Here is a 24,084-nt window from a genome sequence, read left to right as displayed (position 1 = left end):
CATCGCCTGAGTGGCCGCCGTTGCCGTCCGCACGGCCGGCCTCCCGAACTGTATCCACGTCGCCGCCGTTGCCGTCCGCACGGTCGGCCCCCCGAACTGTTTTGGACTCCTGTGCTGTTGGCCCCCTGGCCGGCCCCCTGAACTGTTTTGGACTCCTGTGCTGTCGGCCCCCTGAACTCTTCTGTTTTGGACTCTGTTTTTTTTTTCCTGTGTTTTGGTGTGCTTCGTTTCTTTTGGTTTTGGGCTCGTTTTTTGTTTTTGTCTTTTGGCCTTCTGGTGCTCCGGTTTTGTTTTGCTTCGAGCCCTCCTTCCTGGGTCCCCCGCCGCCCGCCCTGGTCGGGTTTTCTGTTTTTTTTCTGGCTGTTTTGTTTCTTGTTGGGCTGTCTGGAGCCAGCCTTTTGGGGGGGGTACTGTCATGATCCTGGGTCCTTTTGACCCAGCGTTTTGTGTTTTCTCTTCGATTTTGGTTCTGTTCTTCCTCTGGTTAGTGTTTACTCTGTTCTGCCCGTGTGTTCCTGTATCTAGTCCGCGTTTCTTAGTTTGTGTCCTTTCATGTGTAAGTTCCTGTTTTATTGTGAAGGTCTGTGTCTTATGTGAGTGTTTTCAGTTTGCCTCCCTAGTCTCGTCATGTTAATTACTCCCAGCTGTGTCCCCACCTGTATGTAATCCCCCTGTGTTCTCTGAGTGTATTTAAGTTGTGTCTTCTGTCATAGTAGTTGCTGGTTCGTCTGTGTTGTTTCCCCTCGGTCTCCCTGCATGTATTTCCCCGGACCTCCCTGCACCGTCATTCCTGGTTTGTGTGTTAGTTTACCCAGTTTAGGTTTCGGTTTCATGTTCACACCCTGTTGCTGTTTGTACCCACTGCTGTAAATAAACACTCACCTGCACCAGAGCTGCCGCCTTTTGGATCCTCACTACAAATCCACACGGCTTGCCCCGCAAACCGTGACACTTGGAGGAGAGAGACCTAATATTTAATAATCCACATTTCACTGTTTTACTCTTTGGTTCAGATGTGGATACTGTATTGTTCTTTCTTTGTAATTGTTTATGTTTAAGTTGTTTGTTGCTGGTTTTTAGTTTGTTTTTTGTCTGTTTGGGAGCTGACACAGTCTTTATGGAGATGGGTTTTTGGGGGGGTAGCAGGAGGAGAGAAGCTGCAGAGAGGCGTGTAAGACTGCAACTCTGCTTCCTGGTCCCAACTCTGGATAGTCATTTTTTGGGGGGTTTAATAAATTTGTCCATATTTCTAGAAATGAGAGCTGCTCCATCCAAAGTGGGATGGATGCCGTCTCTCCTAAAAAGACCAGGTTTCCTCCAGAAGGTTTGTCAATTATCTATGAAGCCCACATCGTTTCTGGGACACCACTCAGACAGCCAGCAATTTAAGGAGAACATGCAGCTAAACATGTCACTCCTGGTCTGATTGGGGAGGGGACCAGAGAAAACTACAGAGTCCCACATTGTTTTGGCAAAGTTGCACACCGATTCAATATTGATTTTAGTGACCTCTGATTGGCGTAACCGGGTGTCATTACTGCCGACGTGAATTATGATTTTACTGAATTTACGTTTACCCTTAGCCAGCAGTTTTAAATTTCCCTCAATGTCGCCTGCTCTGGCCCCTGGAAGACAATTGACTATGGTTGCCGGTGTCTCTAGCTTCACATGTCTGAGAACAGAATCCCCAATTACCAGAGTTTGACCCCCGGCAGGTGTGTCGGCGAGTGGGGAAAAACGGTTAGACACATGAACGGGTTGGTGGTGTACCTGGGGCTTCTGTTTAGGACTATGCTTCCTCCTCACCGTCACCCAGCCGCCCTCTTTCCCCAGCTGCTTGGGGTCTGCCGGGGAACAGCTAGCGGGGCCTACGCTATCTTCAGCTGCACCAGCTATAGGGGCCTGGCTAGCTACGGGTGAATGAAGGGTGCGAAGCCGAGTCTCCAATTCAGTAATCCTGGCCTCCAGAGCTGCAAATATGCTACATTTGTTACAGATATCATTACTGCTAAAGGAGGCCGAGGAGTAACTAAACATCTGACACAATGAGCAAGAAAGTGCAGGAGGGACAGGTGAAGTAGCCATGGGCTGTATCCCAATTCAGGGTCTGCAGCCTTAAAGTACGCATTTCAAGGCCGATTACGTCACAGCGGCGCGCCGAAGGCTGTCCCAATTCAAAGGCTGCTCGAAATGCGAAACTGTGAAAAGTAAGTACTGAATATTATGTCACTTATTTATGTGCAAATGTTTAATAACGAAGAACATTAAAACATTACTGTTGGCCACATGTCGGCAAAGTTATGTGACATTGGTGACGTTTGTACTAACTTTGTTTTAAAGCCTTTACTTTAAAATATTTGCCGTTCAATAGCTGAGCTTAATCCTACAGAGAATGATCAAAGCTCATGTAGAAAGAAACAAACAAATGAACAAAATATGTTCTCCTTCATTTCTGTCAAACAAAGCTGTATGACACGTTTCCAGCTGTTAGTATCATGGTTGCTAGGCAACCTGGGCAGCGCAACGGAGGCTAGACCGTCCCATTTCACAAGCTTCGCATTTCCGGCCTTAGCGGTCTTTAAGTACGCGGCCCATGAGGATCGTTGAGGCTGCGTACTTTAAGGCTGCAGACCCTGAATTGGGATACAGCCACGGTGCTAACGAGTCGGCTACGAGCTAAGCTAAGCTAGCGAAACAGTACAGAGACAGTGAGTGAATACTTTGGCTATTAATTAGGTAGTGAGTACACAAAAAGTGTGCTTCGGATGAAGCAGGTGAAGATTATACTATGAAAAACGAATGTATTTAAAAGTTGTTAATTAAATTGCTAAGCAAATAAGCTACTCAGAAACACCACTGTGTTTGAGCAAGAACAGGAAATGATACTCTACCGCAGAGCGAGCCCATCTTGATCATCTTGTTGACGGAGTTGAAGGCTCGCTGGAGGCCGAGTCCCTTCAAGGCGCTGCAGGCCTGAATCTCCCATAGTCTGTCTGTGTAGCTGGGGAGGTCTAGCGCAGTGGACACCTGAGGGGGAGGAGTCAGAGAAAAGGAGTCATCAGTTATTGAGGAAATATGTAATCAGATTACAGTAACTTTAGTATTTATCATCAGAGCTCGTGTGAGCTCCAGAGACAGGAGTTAGAATCAGGCCATTTTATCGGGGTGGCTGTAGCTCAAGAGGTAGCACCGGTCATCTATTACTCGACAGGTTGGTGGTTCAATCCCTGGCTGTTTAAGCACTCTGAGATAAGATGTAAGAACCAGTGTATTTAATATTTACTTTATTAATCCCAGAGTAAACAATGTGCTGACAGATGCTCAGAGACAGTAAAAACAGTAAGGGGTTAAGGTTAGACCCAGTGCAGGACGCTCTGAGGCCGTCCTAGTAAGGAAATCAAACATCTGAACTTCACCTGTGTAAATGTTACAGCAGAGATTCTTAAAGTCAGGGCTGTGGCCCTCTGGTGGGTGGTAAAAGTACGGCCCGAGACATAATTTATAATAAATCTACAGATCCTATTTAAATTATTCTAGGAGCGGCTCCAAAATCAAACAGATTTCTCAGTTCAAACTTTCTTTGACTACATTTTTGTCATTCATTTAAATAATTAATGATAACATGTGCATTTCAAAAAGAGTATGAACTGAAAACACAACAAGGCCGAGTGTCATGGGCCTGGGTCTGAAGGACCCAGGGTTTTTGAATAAGTATTGACTGTGTATTTTTGGTGCTGCTGTCCTTTGTTTCCACGTGTTTGTGTATAGGTGGGTGTGTGTGGGTGTGACAGAGCACCGGTTCTTCTGGCCTGGTGGGTGTGTTAGCCAGGAGCCTGGCCACACTTGCAGAGGAGAATCACACACACCTGGAGCTGATCAAGCCTCGTCGGGGAGCTATTTAACAGTGTGGCTGAGTGCTCCTTGATGGGGGATTGTTGTGTAAGACTCCACGGCAGTGTCTTAGCGTAAGTTAAAATCAGCTAGCGTATAACGGCGAGAGCGTGTGTCTTGATGGCTGCCTCTGGTATTTTTCCAGTCAAGAGAAACAAGGGAGTCAAGGAAACACACAGGGATTTGTCATTTTCTGCACTGTAAATAAACGCTCTGTTCACTGCACAGAGTCCAGCGTTTGGGTCCTCCTTCCCCACGGTCTGCCACTCAGACCGTGACACGGACGGCTTTAAAAGCTACTGACTCTGTCAGATGATCTCATCGCTGTTTAAAAATGAATTAAAAAAAAAAACCAAGTGCTGAATCATTCATTAATACAGACTATTAGAGTAACAGGTGTGTAGCATCGCTAACTAGCTAGCAACAAACCTCCAACATAGTGCGTATGCAAGCGGTTAATCTAGCGAACAAATTCACAACAGAGTGATTTTAGAACTATAAGCTATTAGCTATTAACTATAAGCACTTTGCACTTTGCAATAATCTAGAGATCTCAGACCTACCATTTATCAGCTCAAACATCCAACGACATGAATGCTTTAAAAGCATCAACATCAGCGCTTCTCTGACAGCATGGTGGGAGTTTCTAAAATTGACAGCGTCTTCATTAATCCCATGCAAACGTACACCTATCTGGAACAACCCTGACATATTACAAAACAATAATATGATAAACTTTTCAGATTGGAGTGGTAAAGGAATCAAATATTTAGAACATATACTAGAAGGAACAGAATTTATTTCATTTGACAGACTAGTTACACAATATGGGATCAACAAGAAAAGATTTTTAGAATATCAACAAATTAAATCTATAGTAAAAAAGAAATTTAAACCGGGTCAAGTTGAACTACAAACACCACCAAGTGTGGTTCAATTTCTTACTCTTAAAACCCCCAAATTACTATCCAAAATATACAGAATGCTTTCTAAAACAGATGAATCAATATCACTTCCTATTGCAAAATGGGAAGCGGATTTATCAGTTAACTTAGACCTAAACTTCTGGTCTCAGATTTGCTTAAAAACCTTTCATCTAATTAGAAATCCCAGTCTTCAATTAATTCAATACAAAATATTACATAGAGTGCACTATACAGGTCATCGGATGTTCAAGATGGGCTTTACGTCTACCAACAACTGCTCACCCTGCCAAACCAATTCACCGGACAATTATATCCACGCTCTTTGGTTCTGTCCACCAGTTCAGAAGTTTTGGCGCGAGATATGTGAAGACTTATCAAAGTGTCTGAAATGTAACATTCCAACTTCCCCCTTAGTGTGTTTGTTGGGCAGCTTAGATAATGTCACTTCAGAAAAGAATATCGCCCATATGGTTTTCACTGCCCTATGCATAGCCAAGAAAACAGTCCTCATGAACTGGAAAAATAAAAATAATCTTAATTCTAACCAATATAGAAATTATCTATTAGATTACATTAGTCTTGATACAGCCTCTGCCACCACATCAGATCAATTGCTCTGGGCTCCTTTGATCAGCTCCATCACCTAGTGGGGGTGGGGGGTCATAGTTTGGTCCCGCCTTCACTGTTGTGATTGGTGTGGGGGTAGGGACAGGCTTAGGGCGTCGGGGGGTTCCCCGGAGGCATTTTCCTTGGGGGGCTCAACCCGCGGTAGCGGTCATGTCCGGTTAGGGGCTCTGTTGGCTCTCAGGTGACTGTTTCCTCGCGGCTGCGTGCAGCGGGGCTAGGGGAGGGTCTGTGCTGACGGGCGTGGGTTACTGACCTGGTAGCCTGGCTGTCCCTGGGTGGGTCCAGGGTATGCGTGAGGTTCTGGGGGCGCTCCGTCTCTGGGCTGGGGCCCGGGCCGGGCCTCGGGGGCTTGGGTCCTGGTTGGTGTGTTGCCAGGGTTGTGGGCGGGTGGGTGCATGGGGGCCCAGCCCTGGAGCAGGGTGCCGCCGGTGCATCGAGCCACCTGGGGGGCTTTTCAACTGGTGGGGAAGATTGTCACATCTTGCAGGAGCTTTCCTCTCCTCAGGGGCTCTCTCTACAGGAGGGGGAGATACAGGAGAGGTGGAGGAAGATCTCAGCCTGGGTGTTTATTGTCTTATGTAGTCTGGAAGAAGAGTGGATGGTGGGGTGGGTGCAGTTTTCTCTGTGGTGGGGTTGGGTGGACTGTCCTGGGCTCTGTGGGGCCGGGAGGCGCTGCTGCGCTGGGCCCCGGTCTGGATGGGCCTGGGCCCCCTTTCCCTGGTGGGTCGCGGAGTATGGGGGTGCCTACTGGGGTCAGCGGGGGAGCTGGCCCCAGGGAGGGGTCACTTGCCCCTCCCTTCCTTCCCTCCCCATCTCCAGCTGCCTCCCTCTTCCCGCTCCATCACAACCACCCACACATGCAGGGTGCAGAGGAGGCCACCCCCCCCCCCCCCCCCGTCCCCTTCTGGCTGCCTCTGCCTCAATTTTATCCCACAACTTAGACATTCACATTACTCACACTCTCATTACACATACATATAGGATCTTGGGGGTGGGCACGATACACGGAATCCAAAGTACCATCAGGGTGTACACCCCACCCCTGGCGTCGTTGCCCACCTCTCAATGTTAAATACACGTAGACATTGAGGGCCAGCAGGAGGGACCATGCGCTTACCTGCTGCTCTCTGGCAGGTAGCTCCATGCCCTCCTGGGTTTTAAATGCACCTTAGAACACACATGCATCAACACTACAATGAGTGGGTGGAGGGAGGTTTGGAGTCTTCTCTCACCCCCATTCTCTGCGACCTGCTGGAGCGGGGGGGCTAGGAGGAGGAGTTGGCCGTCCGACTGCGGTCTGGAGTGTGGGGCCTCCCTGCTGCTGCGGAGTCGGGGCGGTCTGCCTCCCCCCACCGCAGGGAAAAGGGTAACACCACCTGGGTCTGGGTGCAGTTCCCCCCCCTCCAGGGGCAAGGGTACCTAGACCCGGGGCTTAGAGTACGCTTGGGGAGTGTGATCGTGTGTACAGCGTCTCTTTATGTCTGTCTCCACGTTGGTTGAGTGTGGAGTAAGTGTATATGAGAGCATGAGGGTGGGAATGGATGTTTGTATATGTGTGTGCCTGTATTTCTGCGTCTATATGTCAGGTTGGGTGTCAGGCGCCACCTCTCTGGGGACATCTTAGGCCCTCCAAGGTATGGAGGCCTATCTCCCCCTACCACCACTTCCCCTGCCAGTGGCGGACTCCCTCAGACGTCGGTGCGTTGGTGGTTCTTTGTGTCCGGGGATGGGCGTCCAGGTACACACCGGCTCACTCCTTGGCGGCCGCTTATCGGGGCCTGGAGCCTGGGGCTTGCTCGGGCCACTTCGGAGGTGGGGTGCCCCTGGCCTCTCGGCCTGGGGCTCGGTCACTCAGGCACGGCTGGCTGCCGGCGGAGCTCACGGGCGCGTCACTGCAACTCCCCCTGGCTTCTGCTCCGCGGCTGCTGAGTGAGCCCTCATCTGGGACTCTCCTCAGCTCTTTCTGGGACAGTGGCGCGGCTGCCCCTCTGTTGGTCTTCCTTGGTCTCTTGTGTTCTGGGGGCCTCTGGATGTCTGGAGTTTTGATCTCCTCCATACCTGCTTCATGCCCTGGAGGACGGGGCTGTGGCCCCCCCACACCCTCTAGCAGATCATTACATGAAGGAACCTTTTAAAAAACAAAAAACAAGCGCGTCCATGCTCACAGGTGTTCACACCCACAAACTACACCCTTTTTGGCTCCTACCTCAAAGCACACTGTGTTCTGTTGATCTTATGTGCTGCACAATAATGTTTAATATTTAGTATTTACTGTCATATTCCCATATATCATTGTGATGTTGTTTATTCTATTACTCTTGTTCTCTTCTGCTTGTTTTTTTTTTTCTTTCTCAGCAGGTGACCCAGGTGATTGATATATGCATTTTTTTTCTTTTTTTCTTCTTTTTTTTCTTTTTCTGCTCATTCTGTTGGTTTTTGGTTTTTGCCCTTCTCCCCCGTCCCTCTTCTCAGCTGTTTCTCTTTCCCTCTTTCTTTCTCCCCTTCTTTCCCCCAGTCAAGTCTGTCCCATGTTCAGTAAGTGAAAATAAAATAAACAATAAAAGGTGAATCAAATGGACCATTATGGCAAGGCTGGGATGGTCAATTTGGTAAAGTAAATCCGTTGGGCATCTTTCTTTGCCTTTAGACAACAATTCTGATGGCAAAAGAGCCAAACGGGACAGGCAAAAAAAACAAACAAACTATAAGCTGATAAGCTGTGTTTTGTTTTTTTTTTATAACAGTGACATGGTTGTATTTACCTTAATTAAACGAGTCGTCAGTTGCAGTAAACCAGCAAAAAACTCGGGCTACGTAAAAAGTGTAGAGGGGCGTGTTTGCGGTCACGTCCAGCAGGTGTGTGGGCGGGAGCGTTACACAGTCGCTCCACCTCAACTCACTACGCAGACTCTGGCTCCTAATTTGCAAGATGGCAGCCTCCACAAGCGGGATATTTTGGCTTCATTTTTGCACAATGGGAGGAGGCGGTGTCGCGTCGTCCATCTTTTATACAGTCATTGGTCGAAAGCATCGGAGCGGCTACAACCATTATCATCTGCAAATTATGCCGGGCGACAGTCGTAGCAAGGAGATGAAGCACTGTTGAAATATGGGGAAAGCCAAAAACTGCGCTTCCTCCACTTCTGTAACATTGATTCCTTAATGTTGAATTCTCTCGCAGCTGTTCTGTTCCCATGTTGTTGCAGTATATTAATAACTAACCTCGTATTGTGAATGAATAATCTCAGTTGTTCTCCTGACTGAAGTTTGCCCCGTGTATAGCATCCTGCTATGCAATTGCATTTGTCCCTGACCACCAGAATCCCTCATGTTAACTTTTATAAAGTGGAAAAAAAGTTGGTGTTCATCCTCCAGCTTCACTGTGCTAATGTTATGCTAACATAGCTGTGTTGCTAGCAATAACGTAGCACAACATTATATAGCCCAACTTCAGTAACCCTGCAAACGTCACTGCTGTTTAGTTTTCTGTCTTCATTTACGTTGGAAGTGATAACAGAGCTGTACGTTTTAAATTGTTTCCAAAACCCCGCAGTCAGGACATGCTATATTGTATTTAGATAGAAGATAGTGGGCTAACTTCCTGCTAACTTCTAACTCCGTTAAATGTCATAAATTCCGTTTTCATGGATGCCTGGATGTTAAACTCAATTGTTACACCTGGTAGAGCAGAACACTGATCATTTATTAAAGATGAAAGACTTTAGACAGTTTTTCAACTCTCAGTAATGCCATAGTGATCATTTGATATATGGATCTGCAGCGGAGTTAAGTCCCAGACATGGCTAGTGACGTCAGACTTAAGAACCGGATACCTTTCTAATGTGACGTTGTTGTCCCTGGCTCTCTTTCTCTGTCTCTCCCTCCCGCTCTGTTCCTGTGCTACTGAGAGTGTAACTACCAGGGTTGCCAACTCCTCAGTAAGGAAAATCGCTATTGGCTGTCCGAAAAGTCGCTAGAAGTCGCTAAATGACGTCATCGCCTAATTTGCATACTTGGTCATGCTAATATAATTGTAACCTACGTTGTTGGAGAGAGAAATAACATCGTGGAAGAAACATAAAGTGAGTAAAAAACGTCCTAAATGCATTTAGAATTTATTTAGAACTACGAATTAAATTTATTTTAGCAATTATTGTTTTTTGTAATGTCACAATTGCAACCCTGCTCCTTTATCTGGGCTTGGACCGGCAAAAGTGACCTGAAATAGGCACTCTGGTGGAGTTACTTTGTGTGTGTGTGTGTTTATAAGTAGTTTTAAACCTGATCCACAAAACAGCATAACAGTAAAAGAAGAATTGACTGCGTTACAGTCAGTGCGGGAGCAGCGGCTTCGCTCATGTGCGATTCGTTTGCAGTTCGGATGCACAGGTGTGAACATCTCCTGCCCTGATAGCAGCTGGGGGAGGACTATCCTCCGCCTGTGAGCGCTTTGGCACGGGCGAGGTGCCCACGGCAGCACCCGCTGCTTGTTGAGAGTAAGAGCGATACGTGCTTTCACGTCAAAAAGATGTCATAAATAAGTCTCCAATAACACCAGAAAAAGTCGCCAGATTTGTCGCTAGTCGCTTATTAGAAAAAAAGTCGCTAAGGGGGTCTGAAAAGTCGCTAAATATAGCGACAAAGTCGCTAAGCTGGCAACACTGGTAACTACTGTCCCTCCCCCCTCTTCCCAGCGCAAAGCACAAGGCTAGCATGTGGAGTGAAGCGGAAAAAAAGTGGAGAGAGGGTGAGAGAAAGGAAAAAAACAAAACATGGCTTGCGATAAGGAGCCGGCTTGTGTCGTTCACGAGCCATTTCGTTTGCGATCGACACATCACTACTAGTGATGGTAAATTTGATTCTTGTTACTGAATCGGATTTAATGAGTCACTCACCAAAGTGAATCGGGTTTTTGAGTCCATTGATTCACAAAGTCAGTTGACCAGAGAGTGCAAAAAAATTTACATTTTCACTCAAACTTAATTTCTTTCTCTTTTCATGTAAATCCTACTGCTAAGATGAATGATTCTAAAAAAAAAAAAACAACAACTATTTTATAGAGCAAAAAAGAGCAAAAACATTTCTAAAATTAAGCAATTTCCTATTAAAATTGCTTAATAAACATTTCTTTTGTTTATGGTAAATGGTAAATGGCCTGTATTTATATAGCGCTTTACTAGTCCCTAAGGACCCCAAAGCACTTTACATATCCAGTCATCCACCCATTCACACACACATTCACACACTGGTGATGGCAGCTACATTGTAGCCACAGCCACCCTGGGGCGCACTGACAGAGGCGACAGAGGTTTATTTTTATTTTATTAGCATTTTCCTTAAATGTGTTAAATATATATTTTCTCATCTAACTGTCCACTGAGCTGTGAGCCAGAGGGCGGTAATGCGCCTTAACATTGGTTGCCAACCAAGAAGAAGAAGAAGCTGTGAGCCAGGAGGGAGGGGGTTAGTGAGTCCTGAGTGATTCGCTTACGCTTATGATTCAGCACAGGAAGGGAGGGGGTAAGTAGCTCAAATGTGCTGTTAGCATGTTAGCAGAGCGATGCTACTGTGAACCGAGAAGCTATTTTCTTGATGTGAGCTTCTACTCAGGGTTTTTTCTTCCAGTTCAGAGCAGATTTTTTTTTGTTAAGATACTGGATGTTGTGTTTTTCTCCACAATTTTAATTATAAGCTAGATACATTGCTGCTAACAGCAACAGGGATGAGTCAGTGAGTCAGTTGGGCCTGTGAATCATGATTCATGAGTCAGTAAAGTGATTCTCGAGTATTGAACGATTTGTTCATGATTCGCGCATCACTAATCACTACTGTCCAGTCTCTGAGGTGACAGCACTGCTGTGGCTCCTACAGCTTCATGCACAGCCTGCAGAGCTGATGGAGTCTGCTCTCAGCTGCACAGCAGTGAACACCAGCAGCACCACCCGTTAGCACACAGTGCTCCCTCTGCTAACAAAGGACTGTGGGCTTCCTGTACCAACTGACAGGATCCAGCTCTGCAGACAGATGGTAACACATCACCGCAGCACAAATAGCACAGGTCTAATATATGCACGCACGACTCGGTGTGAATGTGACCTTTAACCCTGATGACCGCAGTGTGCGGGTTGGTGTATTTCACAGTCAGTGGCTAACGTTTGGTCCTGCATGCTAACTGATAACCTTCCTGGAAGCTGAACAGCGTTTGTTTAATTCACCCTCAGCGTGACTGAAGGCTCCCACTGAACATGCTCTTTGTTCCCAGTGACCACATGTTCACCCACGTGGCGCACACACTCTTCTTTTACATGACCTCAGTCACATGTTTGTGTTTGCCTCTTACTTTGTAAAACACACAGGTTGCAGCTGTCTCACTGTCGACTTACTTTGTACTGATTCATTAAAGATTCATCCAAGCTCTGTGGTTTCTAATAATTCTGGAAAGGTTATTGTTTGATCTGTGTTTCTGTCCTGATTATTACGAGGTTCAGTAAGTTCTCAACCAGTGTCGGTGTTGATGTTGGTGCTGTTCTCCTGAGGCGCTGTAACACTGAGTCATTGGTCCAAGCTGTTAGAGCTGAGGGTGTGTAATGTTGGTGAAACATGGAGTTTTATTGTGGTGATCTTGCTGTTTGCATGCTTGTTGTTCAATGTCTGTCCAGGGCTGAGTTTGCTCTGTGGGGCTGATAGGTTGGTCAGGAAGTAGCTCTAAGGTCCTTTAAGACTTTGTGGGATTTTGTAGTGTTTTCAATTTCATTTGTGGCAGGAAAACATAATTTTTATTAATCAACCCAGAGAATTAAACCATGTTGATGTTGGACGAGCTGGGATATTTGAAATAGGCAATTATAACTCATAATTATATTTTAATAATAGGCATTTGTTACGTAATGTGATTTATCTGATTATGTTTGTGTGTCTGAGGATGTTGGGATGACTTATAGTTTCCATTTTGTTTTTAGATTTGCTACAGAGCTGATTTTTTTTCTATTTATGTCAGTGCGCCTCAGGGTGGCTGTGGCTACAATGTAGCTTGCCATCACCAGTGTGTGAATATGTGTGTGAATGGGTGGATGACTGGATATGTAAAGCGCTTTGGGGTCCTTAGGGACTAGTAAAGCGCTATATAAATACAGGCCATTTACCATTTTACCATAAATAGAACCTGTTTACAAGGTTCACGATTCCTGGCATTCCCTCTTCAAGTGTGGAAACAATATAATTGCACATAAGATAAAGTGTCAGGAGTGAGCAGCAGTACAGATTTGAGCAGTACAAGATTAAAAGTGGCAGTTAGTACAGTACAGTACGGAGAATGAGGTTTTGTTTTTTTTTGTGATTACTGATAAAGTGAGTGACCAGTGCAGAATGTAGAATGTACTTGAGCAACTTTAGGACAGCCTCTGTGTGCATCCTGTGGTGTGTAGTGTGTGAGATGTGGTTCAGGTGTCGTATGGCTTGGTGGTAAAAACAGTTTTTAAGTCTTGTAGTCTAAGCAGACAGACTCCTGTAACGTCTGCCAGATGGTAACAAGGAGAACTGCTGATGTGCTGGGTGGCTGTGGTCCTTGATGATGCTGTGTGCTTTATGGTGGCACCGCTGGAGATAAATGTCCTGAATGCAGGGCTCGCAAAATTTCAAAATCCCTGGTAGCCCTTCGGGCAGGGACTCTTCAGTTTTTGGTAGTCCAAAATAAATTTAAGTAGCCCGAATAAAAAAGGTAGCAATTTTTTGATTGATGTTTTGTTTCCCGTTTTGTTTCCTTTACAATATTATACATTAAAGTATAAGATTGTAAAGGAAACAAAACATTAATCAAAACAATTGTTGAAACACAAATTACAACATTGTATAAAAATTACAATCATCAACTTAAATACTTGGTTCTAATTGAACAGACATTTCTATGAACTTGTAAAAACTGTGTAGGACATGAATCAGTCTCTGTCAGATCCTGAATTTGAAATTTCCACTGAAGTCACGGGTAAGAGGCAAGTGGAACCAAGATCGAGGACGTTTGCTTTTTGAAGTTTGCAAAGACTGCTAAATTTTCCCAGTGGTAGTTCACTCTTTGCAACATAGTACGCTGTTCCTTTTGCAATTGGTGTTTGTTCTGGGAAAGATATTGCAGACTGAGCAATAATGCATTTCTTGCATTTCTCATGGGTTCTAATGGGGGCCTTTCTTAAAATGACTGGTCCCAGTAACAAAGGCGCTTGTCGACTCAGAAATCGAGGGAAAACCAACAACACATCCGGCAGAACATTATGTTATTTACACGGGTGCACATAAGTGGTCCGCATGTGCGCATTCGCTGTCAATATAAAAGACGCGCACCAGATAAGAAGTTGCAACGTGCGTTTGCGTCCATATAAAAGGCAGTGTTTTTGTCCGCTAGAGTGGGATTTTCACGGCACATCCTGCACCACGTCTCTGTGCGTTCATCATTTGTTTGAAGCCAGCTCACCTCCTGCAACTACTTGTCCGAGAATACGTGCTTCTTTTGTGGTTCGGACTCCTTCTGACATTTCTTTGGAGGTGGAGGAACATCACAGTAATTGCTTAAAGGAGCTTCTTCGACATCTTTAAGAGTTCTAAACAAATGTCTGTCCTCCAGAAAATCTTACAGTGGGGCAAAAAAGTATTTAGTCAGCCACCGATTGTGCAAGTTCCCAGAGGTGGGACCAAGTCATTGTTTTGCAAGTCTCAAGTAAGTCTCAAGTCTTTATCCTCAAGTCTCAAGTCAAGTCTCAAGTAATGTCAGGCAAGTCAGAGTCGAGTCTCAAGTCACTGGTGTAAAAGTCCGAGTCAAGTCACAAGTCTGAAACTTTGAATTTCAAGTCCTTTCGAGTCTTTAAAAAAAAAAAAAACGAAAAAAAGCATGTTGCAGTTATATGCTAAATGTAAATATTAGACCATGTAATTTTAAAATCTGTGTTTTTCTCAACACATGACAAAATAGTGAACTTAGAAAATATACACAAATTGTGAAATTGCACCTCTTTAAAATGCAGCTCAATTAAACCTAGCTCCAAGAATAATTTTCACGGACAGTTCTGAGATAAGCTGCATGTTATTCTTGGATGCGGTTGTAGGACCGGCTTTAAAATCGCATGACAAAAATATCATACACATTAAAAAAAACTGTATCACCAACGTAGCCTGGACAACATTTGCTAGTTAGATGAAGTCAGCTATCTCATCTTAGCATATTTATATGCATATTTATAATCATACGGTTCTTGGAGTGAGCGCATACGATCATGAAGTTTAGTAACTTCAGGTCACTGCAACAAGCCCAGGTACAGTTTACCGACGGATGGGTGCAGGACCTTGAAATGCACCGTGTAGAACGAAAGACCATCGTACGTATCATAAGTTTACCAGTCTCACAAATCGTCGTCATAAATACACATTCGTTAACCGTTTATTAATAGGACCTTTGAGCTCAACGGTAATTAATTAGTAGTGGAAATAATTTCTGGTACCCATCACAGAAATGTAGCAGTGACAATAATACTGTATGCTGTAATCGTACTGGGCAATTAGTGATATAAAAAACCTGTTTTATCCTGTGAATAAAAGTATATGTTTTTGTCAATGTACCATAATAACAGAAGCGAAACGCAATATTGTGTCAGGACAATTCACTATTTATGCACAATAAATAAAGGAGCATAGCGCGACAATTTCTGTTCAGCGCCAGACTTGCTTGTAACCTATATCACCAATTATGTTAAGAAAAATGACGCATTAACTACTAAAAAACACTGACCTTCGTGTAAATGCTTGGAGCAGACTAACCTGTGAGCTGGAGTGTTCTGGGACGTTATATTTGATCTTTGAATGGCTGCAATCCAGGCCATCCGTCGCGTCTTTGTTACTTCGGAAACATGGCTCGAACAATTTCTCTTCAACGACGTAATCCGATAACAACCGATCTCTTTACCCGTCGGCTTCCAGTGGCTGTCATGCGACCGGCTATTGCAGTTAATAATAAAACGGCTTCTTGACATTTTTGTGTTTCTTTTTATCGCTGTATAACTGATTTTAATTGAAAGCCTGCGTGCGCTAGTACCGCTTGCCACGAGTTCCCAGAATCCTTTGCGGTTCTACCCGTGAATGACGTCACATTTTCAATCTCTATATAATATGCATGTTAAATTTTATATTTGGGGTAAAATATCAAGTCTTTTCAAGTAAACCGGTTCAAGTCCAATTCAAGTCCCAAGTCATTGGTGTAAAAGTCCAAGTCAAGTCACAAGTCTTAGAACATTTTTTCAAGTCAAGTCTAAAGTCATAAAATTAATGACTCGAGTCTGACTCGAGTCCAAGTCATGTGACTCGAGTCCACACCTCTGCTAGTTCCCCCACTTAAAATGATGACAGAGGTCAGTAATTTGCACCAGAGGTACACTTCAACTGTGAGAGACAGAATGTGAAAAAAAAATCCATGAATTCACATGGTCGGATTTGTAAAGAATTTATTTGTAAATTAGGGTGGAAAATAAGTATTTGGTCACCTCAAACAAGGAAAATCTCTGGCTCTCACAGACCTGTAACGTCTTCTGTAAGAAGCTTTTCTGTCCCCCACTCGTTACCTGTATGAATGGCACCTGTTTGAACTCATCATCTGTATAAAAGACACCTGTCCACAGCCTCAAACAGTCAGACTCCAAACTCCGCCATGGCCAAAACCAAAGAGCTTTCGAAGGACACCAGGAAAAGTATTGTAGACCTGCACCAGACTGGGAAGAGTGAATCTACAATAGGCAAGCAGCTTGGTGTGAAAAAATCAACTGTGGGAGCAATCATCAGAAAATGGAAGACATACAAGACCACTGATAATCTCCCTCGATCTGGGGCTCCACGCAAGATCTCATCCCGTGGGGTCAAAATGATCATGAGAACGGTGAGCAAAGATCCCAGAACCACACGGGGGGACCTGGTGAATGACCTGCAGAGAGCTGGGACCAAAGTAACAAAGGTCACCATCAGTAACACACTACAACGGCAGGGAATCAAATCCCGCAGAAATAAAACAAAAAAACAAACAAAAAAAACCAATCGTAAGTACTCAAACAATAGTATGTACAATATATACAGGATAGCAGCATTAATATAATGCTGCTACGATCACTCACCAATCAGTGCTGTCGCTCTCTATACACAGTTCTATACACAGTTCGCGCGATTGCAAAGTGAAAGCAAAAAACAAGCGCAAATTCAAACGCGATTTCAATATGTCACATATTGACAGTGGCTCACCGATGCCAATGACATAATTACCCAGCTACATTTCCGAAAGAATGCAAAAGCATTGACATATATTTTTCCTTCCTACGATAGGCCGACGGGCAGGGCAGAGATAGATTTTGGTAGCCCGACTGGAAAAATCGCTAGCCCCGGGATGTTGGGCTAGCGATTTTGCGAGCCCTGCCTGAATGGCAGGAAGCCTCATGCCAGTGATGTGCTCTGCTGCCTTCACCACCCTCTGTAGTGATTTTCAGAAAGTAGAGTCGCTTGTGAGCTTTCCTGATAGCAATGTCTGTGTGAAGCGTCCAGGAGAGATCCTCAGTGATGTAGACTCCAAGGAATTTAAAGTTGGTGACACTTTCGACCTCGACACTGTTGATGTTGATGGACTGGTGTTCCCTGACTGGTCGTTTCTGGTAGTCCACTATCATTTCCCTTGTTTTGCTGATGTTGAGAGTCAGGTTATTTTCCAGACACCACTTGTACAGCGCTATCACCTCCTCTCGATAGGCCATCTCATCGTTGCCTGTGATGAGGCCTGGTTGTGTCATCCGCAACCTTGATAATGGTGTTGGACTTATGTTTAGCAACGCAATCGTGTGTGTGAACAGGGAATAAAGGAGGGAGCTAAGCACACATCCCTGTGGCATTCCTGTGTTTAGGATGTGATGAGGAGGTGTGCTTACCTGCTCTCACGACCTGGGGCCTGTTCGTGAGGAAGTTCAGAATCCATCTGCAGATGGGTGTTCCCAGCCCAAGGTCGACGAGCTTCGAGGCAAGTTTTGAGGGGATGATGGTGTTAAAAGCCGAGCTGTAGTCGATGAAGAGCATTCTTGAACATGTTTTTTTTTTTCCAGGTGAGTGAGGTTGGTGTGCGTTGTTAGGGCGATGGCATCCTCTGTAGTTAGGCGAACTGAAGAGGGTCCAGCCTGTCAGGGAGGGAGAAGCAGATGTGACCTTTGACTAGCCGCTCGAGGGACTTCATAATGACAATGTCAGTGCAACAGGGCGGTAGTCATTCAGACAGGAGACCGCTGATTTCTTTGGGACAAGAATGACAGTGGATGTTTTGAAGGATGTGAGGACCACTGACTGTCTCAGGGAGAGGTTGAAGATGTTGGTGAACACCCCTGCCAGCTGGTCGGCGCACGCCCTGAGAACCCAGCCTGGGATGCAGTTATAGCCTCACTGTCCTCCTGAGGGTAGAGGATCTGCTCCTTGTTGTCTTTATATGCGTCAGGATTCCCTGAGGTAAAGGCAGAGGTTCACGCCTTGACCTTAGTATGATTGTCTTTAATTACCTAGACTTTCTGATTTGTATATTTGCAGACGGTGGTTTTGGTGATGATATCGTCTATAGATTTATCAATATATCCAATGACAGAGTCTGTGAGTTCATTGATGTTGCTATGAGCGGCATTCTCAAATATCTGCCAGTCAGTTGTCTCAAAGCAGTCCTGGGGAGGGAAACAGTCTGTGATATAATGTGAGCCACCTTCATCTCAGCTGACCTCAGAGAGTTGATTCTGTTCATCTGGACATTTTCCGTGGGAGAAACATTTCGGACACACAGGTCACGCTGATGTCTGACTTTAAAAATGTATGATTTCATAAAACAGTTGTACTGAGTAAATTACTGAGAAAGTGTTCCTCTAACTGGTTTAAAGCGGATTGTGCTAAAATGACATGAAGACATGAAATGAAATAACCTTTGCCTTAGTTCAACCGGGATGAAAGGTTGGAGATGGTAAATGGTAAATGGATTGGTTCTTATATAGTGCTTTTCTACTCTATCTGAGCACTCAAAGCGAGATGGAGTGGATGATAAGGTGTAGCTAGATATCGCTGGATCTCATGTGAACAGAGAGATTGGATTAGGGCTGCAACGATTCATTGAGTACTTCGAATAAGTGGAGTACAAAAATTCTCCACAGAAATTCTTTGATGCTTCATTTAACAAACTGGACTGGACTCATAACTCAGACGCCCTCTACAGGAAAGGGCAGAGCAGGCTGTACCTGCTGTGGAGACTCAGGTCGTTTGGAGTAGGGGGCCCACCCCTGAAGACCTTCTATGACTCTGTGATGGCCTCAGCCATCTTCTATGGTGTGGTCTGCTGGGGCGGCAGCATCTCTGCTGGGGACAGGAAGAGACTGAACAGGCTGATCAGAAGGGCCAGCTCTGTTCTAGGATGCCCTCTGGACCCAGTGGAGGTGGTGAGTGACAGGAGAAAGGTGGCTAAGCTGTCATCCCTGTTGGACAACATCTCCCACCCCATGCAGGAGACTCTGACAGCACTGAGCAGCTCCTTCAGTGGGAGACTGCGGCACCCATGGTGTGGGACGGAGAGATTTCACAGGTCTTTCCTCCCCACAGCTGTCAGACTCCACAATAAAGACTTTTGCAGCTGATCAAACCCTCACATGTGCAATAAGACTACTATATGTGCAATTCTTCTTCTGACGAAGTTGTATTTTTGTATTTTCCCACTCAGTTGTATATAGTATTTGTATTTATATTTTATTCTATTGTATTTTATTGCATTCCAGTGTTTTCTAATTTCTGCTACATAACTTTGCACTTTTGCTGTAACAAAACAAATTTCCCACCTGTGGGACTAATAAAGGTCATCTTATCTTATCTTAATGGATGGCTCTGTAGCATTAAATGATGTAAACGTGTTTCACCCACATGTGCGACTACAAACAGACCTGCAATAGAAATGCATTTAGGAGTAGCGTGTGAATATAAAGTGTAACCACATCAGGCCCACGCAGCCCGCAGTTTTAAACAAAAACAATGATAACACAACAGCACTCGACTGGGCATACATTGGAGCTCCTCGAGGCATTTTGGGTCGGTTCATTTTGATTTTGCTGTACCTGTCATGGTCCTGGGTTGGTGACCAGTGCTTAGTGTTGTTCTCTGGATACGTCCACGTCGGATTAGGCCAGCACATCCTCGTCCATCCGCCAAATCACACCGATTTTGGCCATCCACCAAACTACATTGATGCCCACAATCCTCCAAACCACACCAACGATGGCTGCCATCCAAGTCACCTGAAGCTCTTTGTCTCCGTCATCTTCTTCATTGGGTTCCAGAAAAGGCCCTCCTTTGCCATCGTCGTACTCAGGATCTATTGGCCAAGGATCTTCGCCATCAAAGGTGGCCTCCTGAACTGTGGCGTTGTCGCCTCTTCCCACGCGGTCGACCTCCGGAGCTGCTTCCAGTACGCCGCCGCTGCTTTCCGCAAGGTTGGCCTCCAGACCCACTTCGCCTTCGCCCCTACCACTTTCCACGCGGTCGGCCCCTGAACTGTATCTGCACTGCCGCGGCCTTCTGGACTATTTGTTTTTCTTTCTGGTTCCGTTCCTGTGTTTTCATCTGTCTGTCTGTCGCATCGCACCATCATGTTCCCTCATAGTGCTGTGTGTTTCCTCCGTGCATCTTGTGATTCCCAGTTCGAGTTTCCCAGTTTCTGCTGTAGTTCATTGTTTCTAGTTTTTGGTCAGTTTTCTCGTGTTAATGTTCGGGTTTCGTACAGCCACTAAAGCTGCCTCCCTTAGTTACTCCTTGGGCCATGTGCACACTAATGCCTTTTCGTTTGAAAACGTGTCTTTTCTCTCCATTTTGGCCTTCCGTCTACACTGAGACAGTGTTTTTGGTCAAGGAAAACTGACCTTTTTGAAAACGCTTTCCAAAGTGGATACATTTGAAAACGCTGGTTTTGCATCGCAGTGTGCCCTGCGAAAACGCAGGCCTTTTGAAAACGATGACGAATTTTAGTCATGTGATGCATTCATGTGACCAATTCAACCAAAATGGCGGACGGCATTGTACAGCAGTTATTTTGTTTGCTCTCAATTTTGACAGCCATATCAAAGATTAATATCAGTTCGGACATGCTCCAGATAGCTTTTCTTCAAATTCTTTAATTCTCACTCACTTTTGCAACTTTGTACTTTTGTGTTACTTGCAGCAACTCCACCTCATTGTTAGTCTATTTAAAAAACTTGATGCTTTTCCTAGACATTTCAAAGAGCCGGAAAGTAAATAAACGGCAGACAGAAATAACGCAGGTCGAATCATCTTACGTTTCACGCATGCGCAGTACAGCAAAGTAATTGTTTTTAGTCGTTTTAGTGTGGATGCACAACTGTTCAAAACTGATTGAAAACAATAGTGTGGACGTTTTCAGTTTTCAAATTTGTCCAGATTAGTGTAGACGTAGCCTTGGTTTCCCGTGAGTCCTGCATTTGGGTCTTTCATCCTTCCTCCCACACAGTTTATCAACACCTGCCAAATGACTGAACCAGACTTGTTGCTGGCCCTGGAGATCAACACACCACTGCCTAACAACAGGCTTGCTGATATGCAAATTGACAATTGATCAATACCAATGAGTAATGCATCCATATTAAATAAAAATATGCAGCTTCAGAGTTCAATATCTTTATGGTCTAAAGGTAACTGCCAGCAAGTGTTTGGATTGTGTTTGATTATCAATGATGATCTTTTCCATCCCAACAGGAGGAGATGGAGGAGCAAAGGAAGAGTTTAGAAATTGATTCTCCACAAGCGGTGAGGAGACAGGTTCATACACATGCTAACATGAATTCAGTGACATTGTCTCAGGACTGCAGGTTCACAGATTAGTTTCTGTCACTACAGGAACAAAGAGGAAAAAATGGCCAGAGACCTCAGCACTGCAGTGGGCCTGACAAAGCTCACCCACCACCCGCAAAGGGAAACAGAGTGCATCGTTGTGTCGTCTGTGGAAAGGCTTTCGCCAAGATGGACCACCTCAGAAGACACCAACGCATCCACAGTGGGGACAGACCCTTCATCTGTGAGCAGTGTGGAAAGGGTTTTACTCAGTCGAGTGATTTAAAAAAGCACCAGCTCATCCACAGTGGGGTTAAACCATTCAGCTGTGAGCAGTGTGGGAGGTGTTTTATTCGGAAGAGTGATTTAAAACAGCATCACTTCGTCCACAGTGGGGTTAAGCCATTCAGCTGTGACCACTGTGGAAGGGGTTTTACCTGCGTTAGTAAGTTACAGAGACACCAGCTCATCCACAGTGGGGTTAAACCATTCTGCTGTGGTCAGTGTGGAAGGAGTTTTAATGAGACGAGTGATTTAAACAGTCATCAGCTCACTCACAGTGGAGTTAAACCATACATCTGTGATCAGTGTGGAAAGGCGTTCACTTGCATTAGTAAATTAAAACGACACCAGGTCACCCACAGTGGAATTAAAGCATTTGTCTGCGGCGAGTGTGGAAAGGCTTTTACAGAGAAGGGTGATTTGAAAAGACACCAGTTTACCCACAGTGGGGTTAAACCATTCACCTGTGAGCAGTGTGGAAAGTCTTTTACTTGCCCGAGTAAATTAAAAACACATAAGCTCATCCACAGTGGAATTACAGCATTCACCTGTGAGCAGTGTGGAAAGGGTTTTGCTTTCAGTGGGATCTTAAAGAAACACCAGCTGATCCACAGTGGGGTTAAACCATTCAAGTGTGATCAGTGTGGAAAGTGTTTCACTCGCAGGGATGATTTAAAAACACACCAGTTCACCCACAGTGACGTTAAGCCTTTCAGCTGTGAGGAGTGTGGAAAAGGTTTTGTTAGCCACAGGAGCTTAAAAAGACATCAGCTCATCCACAGTGGGGTTAAAGCATTCATCTGTGGGGAGTGTGGAAAGGCCTTTACTGAGATGGGTGAATTGAAAAGACACCAGTTTACCCACAGTGGGGTTAAACCATTCAGCTGCGATCAGTGTGGAAAGTGTTTTAGTCAGAAAGGTGATTTAAAAAATCACCAGCTCCTCCACAGTGGAATTAAACCATTCAGCTGTGGTCAGTGTGGAAAGGCCTTTACGCTGATTACTAACCTACGGAGACATCAGCTCACCCACAGTGGGGTTAAACAGTTCAGCTGTGGTCAGTGTGGAAAGGCCTTTACTCATAAAAGATACTTAATAAACCATCTGCAAACCCACTCTGGACATAAGCAGTAAATGTGTGACGTCTGTGGAGAAGCAGCCTAAAACCAAAGCATGGACACTCCACAGTGGCATCCATCGTCTGCCTTTTATCCAAATTATTGGAGTTCTGAAGTAACACTGTAACCAGAGAGACCCTCAAATCCCTCTCTATGGTAATAACATCATCGTATCATTTTAAAATCTTTTGATTCATAAAATGTTATTAAAGAATGAACAGTGGGGTGCTGGGATCGCCACTCCTTGCTTTGTACACTATTCTTACTGCTTTCTTTTAAACATACTGAGTTTGTCATTGTTTTATGTTAATCCCCCCCTGTTGACCCAGTAGAGCAAGTATGGAGCTACATACAATACAGTACAGTTTTTAAAGACAATCCATATTTACAAGTCCTCTTTGTGTAATAAAGTTTTTTTCTTAGAAAAAAAACTGTTAAGATGTGTTTCATGGGGTGGGGGTGGGGGGCAACTTCATTTACAATCTAACAATACACCTATGAACTTTAGTTTTGGATCCATCATCAGTTTCAACATTGTTTATGCTGAATTTACTATTATGATTTATTGGTTGATTTCCAAATGGATAGTGGATGTTCTTAAATTTTATAATAACCCATTTATAAGAAACAGTTTTTATACCTTTACAGTACCCAGGAGCTGATCCAGGATTTCCTCACTGACAAACACAGTGGTATTTAAATCAAGACATTCTAATTAGTTTAAATACAGTATAAAAAGTAAAGGACTAAGTACTGAACCTTGTGGTGGGTTATAAGAAGGAAGGAGGCCAAGGACTAGTGAGTGTCAGAGCCACTAACCAGGACGAAACAACAAATATCCAATGTGTACCTCGAGAAGATAGCCACAACTAATCACGTTAAGGAGCAGATTTACAGATTCCCATAGGTTCACACAGAACCAGTGTGGAGCACGCTCACTTCTTCTGAAGTGTTGCTGTAATGCACACTTACACACCTCCTACTGTCATCAGTCATCAGCCCAACTGTTTCTCGTCGATCAGTCGTGTAGTTTTAACAAACTTCACAGGAAAAAAGATGGAAATGTTTAACCCAGAAAAGCCTGATGTAACACTAGCCCTACATTTTATTATTGTGTAGTAAACAGAGGCTCCCTCCATCAGGAGCAAATGACCCCCCCCCCCCCCCCCCCCTTTCTTCCACAGGACCCCTATGACAGTGGGAAGGAAAAGCTCCCTTTTAACAGGATTGTGGGATTCCTCTGTATTATTGCAGGGCCTCTACCTTACAATGTAAAGGGACTGTTGTTGTGATTTGGTGCTACATAGGTAAAATGTAATAAATTTAATCCTGTTTTTGTGTGTGGGTTTTTTGACCACTCAAAGCTTTTTCCAAAACCC

At 44.7% G+C, this 24,084-nt stretch overlaps 2 protein-coding genes across 3 annotated transcripts; one reads left to right on the top strand and one right to left on the bottom strand.

Moving 5' to 3' along the window:
- Window positions 1-1,248: 1,248 nt before the first annotated feature.
- On the bottom strand, window positions 1,249-2,085 carry LOC143412547 (uncharacterized). The gene has a single exon (XM_076873591.1). It carries the CDS (start codon window positions 2,083-2,085, stop codon window positions 1,330-1,332), a length of 756 nt encoding a protein of 251 aa, XP_076729706.1. The 3' UTR covers window positions 1,249-1,329.
- Window positions 2,086-10,905: 8,820 nt separating this feature from the next.
- LOC101463733 (uncharacterized) lies at window positions 10,906-23,871 on the top strand. Of its 2 annotated transcripts, none has more exons than XM_014413492.3 (3): window positions 10,906-10,964; window positions 21,231-21,281; window positions 21,372-23,871. In XM_014413492.3, exons 2-3 carry the CDS (start codon window positions 21,237-21,239, stop codon window positions 22,719-22,721), a joined length of 1,395 nt encoding a protein of 464 aa, XP_014268978.2. In that variant the 5' UTR covers window positions 10,906-10,964; window positions 21,231-21,236; the 3' UTR covers window positions 22,722-23,871. The 2 variants fall into 2 exon arrangements, with proteins under 2 accessions (XP_014268978.2, XP_023010931.2); XM_023155163.3 differs by lacking the exon at window positions 10,906-10,964 and adding an exon at window positions 10,973-11,471.
- Window positions 23,872-24,084: the final 213 nt, after the last annotated feature.

The sequence above is a fragment of the Maylandia zebra genome, linkage group LG15 (assembly GCF_041146795.1).
Source record: "Maylandia zebra isolate NMK-2024a linkage group LG15, Mzebra_GT3a, whole genome shotgun sequence".
Lineage (NCBI taxonomy): Eukaryota > Metazoa > Chordata > Actinopteri > Cichliformes > Cichlidae > Maylandia > Maylandia zebra.
Note: the sequence above shows the minus strand (reverse complement) of the source record. Positions and strands in the feature narration are given on the sequence as shown.